This window comes from Porites lutea, chromosome 3, assembly GCF_958299795.1.
Source record: "Porites lutea chromosome 3, jaPorLute2.1, whole genome shotgun sequence".
Classification (NCBI taxonomy): Eukaryota; Metazoa; Cnidaria; class Anthozoa; order Scleractinia; family Poritidae; genus Porites; species Porites lutea.
In genome coordinates, this window is record NC_133203.1 from 1,120,221 (window position 1) to 1,130,220 (window position 10,000).

General features: G+C 40.5%; 2 protein-coding genes across 2 annotated transcripts in view; one reads left to right on the forward strand and one right to left on the reverse strand.

Moving 5' to 3' along the window:
• The window catches only part of LOC140930139 (cytochrome P450 3A24-like), a 7,161-nt gene extending 3,489 nt beyond the window's left edge, over positions 1-3,672 (forward strand). Inside the window, exon 2 of the mRNA XM_073379806.1 lies at positions 2,047-3,672. Within this exon, the coding sequence (XP_073235907.1) occupies positions 2,047-3,038 (992 nt within the window). The 3' untranslated portion in view covers positions 3,039-3,672. The remainder of the gene's footprint in view (positions 1-2,046) is intronic.
• On the reverse strand, positions 3,666-8,099 carry LOC140930140 (uncharacterized). The gene is made up of 2 exons (XM_073379807.1): positions 8,081-8,099; positions 3,666-5,705 (listed from the first exon to the last, which is right to left on the reverse strand). The coding sequence occupies exon 2, from the start codon at positions 5,677-5,679 to the stop codon at positions 4,183-4,185; it is 1,497 nt and encodes a 498-aa protein (XP_073235908.1). The 5' UTR covers positions 5,680-5,705; positions 8,081-8,099; the 3' UTR covers positions 3,666-4,182.
• Between the last annotated feature and the right edge of the window lie 1,901 nt (positions 8,100-10,000).

Below are 10,000 nucleotides of genomic sequence, written 5' to 3' on the forward strand. Positions count from 1 at the left end.
TAATTTGGACAGTACTTTTGTTGTGCCTCGTAAAACCTTAGCCTTTGAATGGAGACATATTTCTGGTCATCGCTTCTTTCCTCCAGAAAGGTAAGGAATGACCAGAATTACCTCTCCGTTTGCAGTCTAGTGAAACCTCTGATGTGCATCAAAGGAACCTTTTGACTGGTAAAGTAAAGGCGCACACAAGCCAAAGTCCCAAATGGCCGTAGCTTATCCTGGTTTCCTTAGCTCATGCCTAGGAGTATTGCTCCTCTTCCTGGGATGGGATGCTAGTCCATCGCAGGGTTACCCCCAGCTCAAGTGACTTAAATTAATATTACCTTTGGAAATATATAGGTGTAAAAATGGCAAAATGAAAAGTCCAAGTACCTTTACAACACATTAGTGATTTAAAGGGGTCAATGATACATGTAGATTTGGCCAGGGGAAAGGCACTTAGAAAACGTTTATTATAAAATGCTATAGTCCTAAACAATCAAAATAAACTGAAAGTAATACATCTAAACCCATGAGTACAGTGTCTGTAATTATCATAATGATCCTCCTTTCCACTTCTAAATTAAACTGACTGCTTGCTTGCATCCAGACAATTTGAATCCTTTGGATTTTTCCAATGTCCGTGTTTTGCGCCTTTGGTTATTAGAGACCTTTAGATCCTAAGACGAGAACGACTACGAGTACGAGATTTTCTCAATACTACGTAGTGCTGGCGCGTGAACCAGCGTCATTTTGGCGGGAAAATGTGGTAGCCGTCGTCATTCTACTACGAGTTTTAGCGAGAATGTCGAAGTGGCACAAACAAGTTATCAAATGTTAAAAGTTTTATCATTTTGCGATCGCGAGAGGGTGTAACCTCCTTTACTAAAGGTAACAGTGCTAACATTTCTAGTGAAAAATGGGAAAATGAAGCTTTCCGGGGAGTCTATAATTTCAGAATACGCGAAAAAACGTGAAGTCAAATCTCGTACTCGAAGTCGTCCTCGTCCTGGAATCTAAAGGTCTCTATTAAGTTATAGAGGCCAATTGACCAAACAGTAAAACCTCATATATTTGTTTTTAATGATAAAGGACCTGTTACTGGAAATAAAATTCAGAGGGGATTCAGACACCCATTTCACGAGAACCATATCACTTCATATTTAACTAAGGTCATACCTTGCTGCCTTGTCCAGTCTTGATTAGTTTCTTCCACTTAAGACAGTTATCAGTTGATTACGCCATTGTTTAATTATTTAATCCAAAGTGGGACTTAAAGGAAATTTCGTTACGGGTGGTCGTCCAATCCGAGGCGTTCAAACCCTGAACCTGTTTTATATAAGAACCATTTTAACTAATATGCACAGTAAAATATTTTTGTGACTTTGCCCCGTTTACTGGGGACAGCAGGGACCGCGGAACAAGGTGAAAAGTGGGAGGGCTGACAATTGAAAATAATTTTTTCATATTGAAAATCGAAAAAAGGAATAAAATCATAGTATTTGATTTTCCAAAAGTGGGGGCGGGGCGCCAAAAAGTGGTCGGGCCGCGGCCCTACTAGCCCCTCCCCCTCCGCGGTCCCTGGACAGAAAAGACTGTAACTAAGGCTTAATCAGTAAATTCGACTGAGATTAACTTGTTTATTGTGTTCTCGCATTCACTCAGCTACATGGGGTGTGTAAAGAGCTACGCTGGCGACTTAGACGGAAACCCTTATTTTTGTACTAAATTCTCTGTGCTATGGTTGGTTCAGTTTAACCTTTCGATGTCTGGGTATTAAGGTCATTCAAGGTCTAGTCCATCTGGCACATCTCAAAAATCACATGAAAATTGTCATCAACTGTTGGTAGCATATGTCTTTAGCAACCAAACCAATTTTGGGGCGTTAAAAATTTCGAAGGAGTTCATTTTCAGTGAGTTTTTTCCAAAATTAAAAGCGTCCGAATTTTTAAGTATCTCCAACCCTCTCCTACCTTACCACCACCCTTATAGGGGATAAAGACGAAGGAACTCAACTCCTTATAAACTTTTACTGTAATTTGCTCTTATTTTATTTCATTTTCACAGATAGAAGCGTGGACATGTTGGATTTGTTTAGCCAGTTAACTCTCGACGTGATCTTGTCAACCGCGTTTGGTATCAAAACTGACATTCAAACAGATCCACATAATCCAATTAAAAAAAGAGCCGCGCGGGTTTTTAGTGCACTGTGGCTTGTTCCCTATCTCCGGATGTTTCCTTTTAACTATTTTATTCGCTCAGTGATATCGTTCTTCCGACAAGAAATGACTTTCTTTGTAGCCGCAGCTTCAGAGATTGTTGAAAAACGCAAAAACTCTCCCACGAAGGGAAGAAACGACCTACTTCAGCTGATACTTGCGGCTCACGATGAGCCCGCAGTTCAAGGTGTCAGCAGATTTTCCGATGATGAGGTCAAAGCTCAGTTGATCACGTGGCTCTTGGCTGGTTACCAGACCTCTAGTAACACGTTAGCCTTTACTGCATATCACCTTGCGATGGACGCTGATGTGCAGGAAAGACTACGATGCGAGGTTGAAATTGGTGTCCAAACATACCGCGACCTCGCTTTGTACGACCTGGTAAACGAAATCGAGTATCTTGATTGTGTCATAAACGAATCTATGCGGTTATGTCCTCCCCTGCACATTTTTGATCGTAAATGCGAAGAAACTTGCGAAATTAGTGAAACGCTCACCATACCCTCTGGTATGGACGTTATCGTACCTATATACGCGCTCCACCATGATCCGGATGCTTGGCCAGACCCGGAGGTTTACGACCCCGAAAGATTCCGGGGCCCCGCGAAAGATACTCGACACCCGTTTCAGTTTTTACCCTTTGGCGCCGGGCCCCGAAACTGTATAGGAATGAAGTATGTGATGATGGAAATGAAGGTTGCCTTGGTCAGGATATTGAGGAAGTTCAAGTTTGTTCGATCACCTGAGACTCAGGTGCCCTTAGTTCTAAGTTCAGCTGTTACTCTAGCTCCAAGAGATGGAATTTATTTGCGAGTTAAACGAGTAAAGAGTCTGGTGTAAAGACAGATGTCTAGAGTAACCGTCTGGAAAGGGCTCGATCTTATGTCCCACCCTGCACTGCAAGTTTTACTTATCCTTTGGTTAAGGGTCCTTAAGTGATGGAAGAATCAAAGTTGAAGGGAAGGGTGGGAGAGGAGGGGTTTAGAAGGGACTAATGTCCACCCCTCTAGTTTCGCTTTCTTCTCTTCCCAAGTTTCAATTGCTTTCAAAGGTTAAGATGGTGCTTTTGCGCGTGCTTGCTCGAAAAAGAAAAAAGCTTGCTTTGCAGACAGCTGGTTACCATGTACAAGACGACGCTAATAACAGTGTTCTTTAACACAGTGAATTTGCTTTAAACGCAAAAAGCTTAGAGCCACTTCTAGCTATATTCGTAACAAGAAGATAGGTGTCAGCCTTACAAAGTTACATATCGTGAAAATGAAATATCTGTGGGACCAACCATCCACTAATGACTCCCCTCCTCTTAGGTCTGCCCCTCGCAGAGGTGTCCGCCACGTAATTCACTATGTCTGTGTGGTTCGACCAAGCCCCTCAGCAGAGGGAAGCTGCGACGAATTCGTCTGCGAACCCACCGGAAGCCGCCAAAGGTTAACAGTGCGACAAGCACTCATTAAGTTTTAATAATGGTTCAAATAACACAACGCTACTTGTTAATTAGATTTTGGGGCCTCAAATCCTCCTTATGTTTTAAAGCAAAATATTCTCTTCTATATGATTGACTGGTATGGGTTTGCTTTAATTACTTCAGTCATGGCCACGTGTTTGTTAAAAAACACTGAAAAAAAATAAACAAACAGGCAATCGATTTTTCTTTGATACACTGTATGCTACGCGTAACTTTATGGTTAATTAAAAAAAACCCCGGCTCTACAGTTGGATTTACCTGGCATAAACGCGTTTAACAACAACTCTTGCGGTTTTCGTTTTCAAATGCTAACAATCCACCCATGAAGGAATAAAGTATACTCAGTAGCTAAAGCAGTTGAAATCGCTGCATTTCAAACTAAAACAAACTGTGCACTGCAAGTGAATATGTTCGATCTTTAGCACTGTGTTAGACGAGTGAGTGCTTCATTGAAGTTACTGTTAGAACTAAAACGTTCGAGTGAAGTATTCACGGTTAAAAAATATCACATCGTCAAGTCTAATTATAACGAAGTTTCTCTAAAAATTGCTTGCAGTTATCGAGTTGTTGTTCCAGATCTTTCACTGTCTCTTTCCCTCTTTCAATTTCTTTTTCCTTTTTCTCTTTTTCGTCTTGAAGCTCCTTGATTTCGGATTCCATTTTTCTGTGTTCCGATTCAGCCTTCTCCAGTTCGTTTCTTTCTTTTAACAAATCCTGTTCGGTTTTCTGTATGAGTTTCTCAACGCTGGCTTTGACGTTAGCGGCTAGTTCAGTATTCCCGATGCTTTCAGTTTCCGTAGCAACGTCTGAGGTGGTCGACCGATCCCAGCTGCCGCGTTTTACAGCACGGTTAGTACTTGCTGAGGCCGGCGCTTCGGTAGGGTCTTGAAGAATAGTAACTTTGGATTCACTATCATCATTCCATTGTTGCAAATGCGAGCAAACCGACTGTAAAGTCACTCCACCTCGCAAAGGATCCTCAGAAAAGGTCGAGGATTTATCGGTAATCTTTGGAATTTTGGCCGGTGGAGCCAGATCTGGAACAAATACCGCACTGCTTGTTGGTTCAAATGTGTTGTTAACTTCCGATTGTTGTTCCTTTTCGTTAGCGGCTTCGTTCTCGCCGTCACCCATACTAATATGATCTTCATCGTCATCTCCATTTTGATCATCGTCGACGTTTTCTCTCTCGTTTTGTTTCCTCTGGTTCAAAATTTCTTCCGCTTTTTGTACTGACAAAACGAACTCTTGTTTCAGTATGAGGTCGACGAGTTCCCTTGCCTCTTTTTGGGTTTTACATCTGGCTGCTACATCGATAAATGTGTCACCTTGCTCATTCTTTTGTTGCAAAATGGTTTTCAGCCAGTCAAGAGGCAGTGACTCACTGTTTTTGTTTAAAATTTCTTTCAGCTTAACCAGTGTCCTCTTCAAATACATTAGGAAGGGAGCCGTTGAGCTTTCGTCTCCTTGGGCACACAGGTGCAGGACTGTGTTACTGTTGCTACCTTCTTGAACTAAGAGTAGGTATGGATCACGTTTTAACAACAACTCGAGTATGTTGACAAAGATGTTGGATATTTTGTTCGGATCTTTGCTCTTGACTCCCTCGTGAAGACATCGCACCATAGAAAATACCACTGTTTCATTGGACATGCCCTGTGTATTGCCTTTTCTTAAGCTAACGCGGTCTTCGGTCAAAAGCCACTGGACGGCCTTAGCCTTTCCAAGCGTAGCTACCCAATGCAGTAATGGGAGACGAAAATTAGGATTCGGATCTTTCAAGGGCTCGTCGATGTCATTGTTTAAACTGATTACATGCTCCTTCCATGCATCCAAGCTTGCTCGGTCTGATTCATTTAGGTTAATAAGCGACATTATCAAATCATTATGCTGACCCTGGAATTCACAATTTTCTTCACAGAATGGAGTACAATTTGTGGCTTGTTTGTCCTTCTTCTTCTTCTCGCCTCCTTGAGCATTATCTTCTGCTGGGGGTAACTTTGAAGACGAGTCCATTGTACGATTGCTGCTCTGTTCGGCAGCTTAAGATAAAATAAAAGATAAGAAATAAGAAATCAATATGTAACACGATTTAAAGGAACAGGCGGGCTCACGGTTAAGCGCATGCTCATTATAACTAAACTACCTTTTTCCAATTTATTATCAATTCTATCGGTTAATAATCCCAGTCGCATGTACCTTAGCAATCTCAGAGTGTATTTCAAAGTAGAATTGTCTTTCAGAGTAACCTGAAGTAGGATGGAGGAGTACTAAAATCGCACAAAAAAAATTAGTGGATTATGCCAACACTACCAAAGTTGAATTTATCGTTGACCCGAAGGTTTTATTCCATGGTTGATTAATTTACAGCTATTTGCAAATATTTAAGTTGATCAGGTGCAAGTATCTGCCAGTGGATTGTGCAGATTAGTTCTTTGACAACATTATGACATGATCATATTGCTTGCATAGACCATACAGCATGTCCCGGCAGAAAAACAGCATTTTGATAAATGAGCATGCGCTGAAACGTGAACCTGTCCCTTTAATAAGAAAACAGTAGGAAGAAAGAAATCTGTCTGTATAAAGGCAGCATTTTTAAACTTGAAGTTAGAGACAGTTTACTGAATCATCACTTAGAGGTGTGCAAGGCCGGATTCAGGATGGAAAAATAGTTATTAGATCGATAAAAATAATAGTAATTGACAATCAGTGAAAAACAAAATAAACTACCGATAATTATGCAAATGATTCAATTTAATACCTGGTTTAAAATGATTTTCTTTCGAAACTCTCATACCCAAAACAAAGAAAAATAAAATGAAATCCAAGCATGAAATTGAACCACAACGTACAAGTTCTTGCACAGGCGGCTCTCAAATCTTATTAGCAAATAATATGTAGATTTCAAAAGCCAAAAGCAAAGCTTTTGAGGGATGTTTTAAGAACTATCTTACACATTAAAGTAATTTAAATATTGTCGTAAGCAAAAAGCAAGATGAATGCCACCTTTCAAAATTGGACCCCAGCCTGCGATCAATTGAAAACCAAAAACTGGTCAGCGGATAACTTTAAAAAATGAGTTGTAAACCTGAGCCCGCGAACAGTCATGTGACACTGGTCAGCGGATACCTTTTTTGACAGCTTTGACCATAACATGGATTTACAATACGAAGTTTAAAGTATTAAAGTTTGCCATTTCAAATCCGCTAACATGAAGGGGTGGACGTACGAATGATTTTGTCAGAACCAAAGTTTCTTGGATGTATAGATAATCAAATTTTGCTACCCATGGTGCTCCCCTTCGCGCACACGAGCTCTGCTATAATAATGATGAATAAATGAATGAAGATTACTTAAGTCCCTAAGTGAGTGAGTACACGGTCAGTTTTAGGTGTGCGGTCTGGAACAAGCTGAAGGATCTTGGGGACATTAGGAAAAGACTCACGGAATAGATCAAAGAGGCTTCCGAGTATTTCTTGGTTCCAGACCTTACACAAGCGGACCGCTTATTTTATGATGGCTTCTAAAGAAAACACTAAAGTATTTGATAATCTTTATTTATTTATTCACTGTTGTCTAAAATTTCCAGAGGATACTTGAGCTCAAAGGAAATCAAACCAAACATAGAAAAATAACCAGAAAGCCTCGGAGTCATGTTAGAATTTTAATGTATCGAACGTGGGCTATTCGCGTGTTAATGGATATGAGAGCTTGATCATGTGACACTGGCGACGCTTCGTCTCTACTCATTTGAGAAAAGATATTTGCGGCCAACAATCAAGAGTGCTTTAAACTACAGTAAATTAATGAAATTTGAGCATTTGGTCAGACAGATGGATTTTAGAAGCGAATAAAGAAAAAACCAGATCGCGGATTAAGACGAACAGGATACGTCATCCGCGACGGGGGGCACTGACCTACAGAGTATTCTCGGAAAGCGAAAGTGCCTTTCCGGGAACTGAAATGAAATGTTCAGTTTGTTTTACTAACGGTAAATTTCCTCCTCATTTTCTTTGATTCTTCATTCTCACCCACAAGCTTGTGTTTTGTAAGCAGATGAATCCAAACACTCGAAGAACTTTTACAAAATTTGTCATCAACAGAATCAAGACGATATTTGGAACCGCGTTCCTTTACATGTGCATGATATTCACCAGCGTTTTGTATCGCTTATCACAATACATGAATGCAGTGAACACCGATATGGTGCTTGCTTGCTTTGCGTCTTGGCGATTATGTATTTAGGTCTTGCAGATTGGTTTCCTACTCTCCCGACCGCCGAAACAAGTCGGTTATATACCTGAAAAGGCTCGTTTGTTAAGCTCAACTGGACCTTGGATCCGAACGAAAGTAAACACAATATAGACACTCTAATAATGTGGATTCTAAAATTCCTCACATCTTTAATACCTACCTTTTAAATGATCCTTTTACACCAAACTTACCTCGGCTGCGAAACCCGACGTTTTCGAAAACCACGGCGACCCACAGAGCAGCAAAACGTTTTGAGGGCGCGCTGTCAATTTGCTACACCGCAGTGTGTCGCGCAGTGTAATAATAAATTAGTAAGCCACTAGCCCCAGGCTCCTCTCCGTTCGAGACGGCGAAAGTCGCAGCCTGGCCCATAGGAGCCGCGTATATTTTACGTACTACTCATTTAAGCATTCAGTTTGAGATATTCCACTGTTTACATTATGCAATAATATATGTTTTTTTTCGTACCAAGTTTGTTTGCAGCCTTATTTTTTGTTACATCACCCAACCCACTGCTTTCTCAGTAGTCAAATGGCTGTTCCCTATTTGGCTTTGTATGAATAAATTACATTTTAATTAAGTCACAAATTATATGCTGGTTTTCACTAACGTTTTCATTAGCGACAGAATCAGAATCACCCTGCAAGCAAAGCCTCATTTTTCTTCTTCTTGATTGAGAAAGAGAAAAAGAGGCTCTGCAAGAATCGCGTCAAGTCTCTGAAGTCGCCGCAACGGAGTTCTGAACTTATCAGTCAAGTTCTCTATCGTCAAACTGGTTTTTCGAGAGCTGGCGTCCTTTTTTTGATGAATCAACGGTCATAACAAGCATCCCCGTATACGCGTATGGTCCATTGCAGAGAGTACCCCCCTGCTTCTGCCCGGGATGGGGAAATAAGTCAGTTTCTTACAAAGCCAAAACGTTAAAACACAAGGCGCAGCAAAGTACCCTTGAAACACTTGTGAAGGCAAAACCACAACGACAAACCAGTGAGGGTCAGCCAGATCTTTAGTAGGCCCTGATCAGTAAAATCTTCAATACCAAATTCATCTTGTATCTATTTATTTTGCTTTTATAGCCCCCGTTGAAGGTTTGTGTTGCAAACCGAAATATCGGGCATATATAATTCACCATCTTATTTTGCTTTGTTTATTTATTTTTCCTATCACTCTTCCTGCCGTAAGGATCAGTTGACTGTTCTAATTTTAAAATTAAGTTCCCTTGAACCTGATCAACTTCGTTTCCGGGACAGTAGAGAACCCTGGGAACGAAGTCGGAACCTAATGAATCTGCACGAACTGCCAGTTTAATTATTGAAAGGCTTAAAAACCTTTCCTCTCTAGGTCTGTTGGCTTTAAATTTATCAGATTTTCCCTTTACTTTTGTATACTCTTGATAGCCATGAATTTTTTAAAGCTGAAAGCTATTGAAAGCTTTTGAAAACAACAAGATACTCTTTAAAATTTATTGTTTTTTTGAACCTCAAACCATTCATGAAATGCAACAGTGCACTCTGTTAATATATACTAGCAGCTGTGTAACCTCCTTTTTATATCTAATAAATCACCTTGTTTAAAAAATTATGTACGATAACCAGACCCAGAATCAGATGTGGAGACATCTAAACAACTATAACTGAAGGAAGACCCTTTTCAGCCTGTCCAGTGGAGAATTGGCAGGATTTCCAGGGAGCCAACAAGCCGATTAGGGAGCCGGCACCCGTTTCGCGAACGTCCCGTTAACGTTTCGTGCCCAGAATCAAATATTCAAATCAAAATCTAGAGAATAAAAGCGCCGGTCTTGGCTAACAAACTAGTCAATTTTGTTTTGTTTACCAATAGCTTTATCACGTTATCTGCAAAACTATAGGGTTCTATGAGGCATTTTAACTCACGTGGCCAGCATCTACGTTAATGCATTGCAACAAAAGAAAGTTTTTACATAAGAAAAGAGTTAAATTCCTACAGGGTTGTCTTGTTACACCAACATGGCCGCCGTTTCATTGTTTTGAAACACCAATATGGCCGCAGTGATGTCACGTGAAAACGCTCTATTGCAACGTCTACTTTAAATGTAAACAGC

Excerpts from the sequence above, each read along its gene's own strand:
- LOC140930140 (XM_073379807.1), bottom strand. The coding sequence starts at position 5,679 with ATGGACTCGTCTTCAAAGTTACCCCCAGCAGAAGATAATGCTCAAGGA.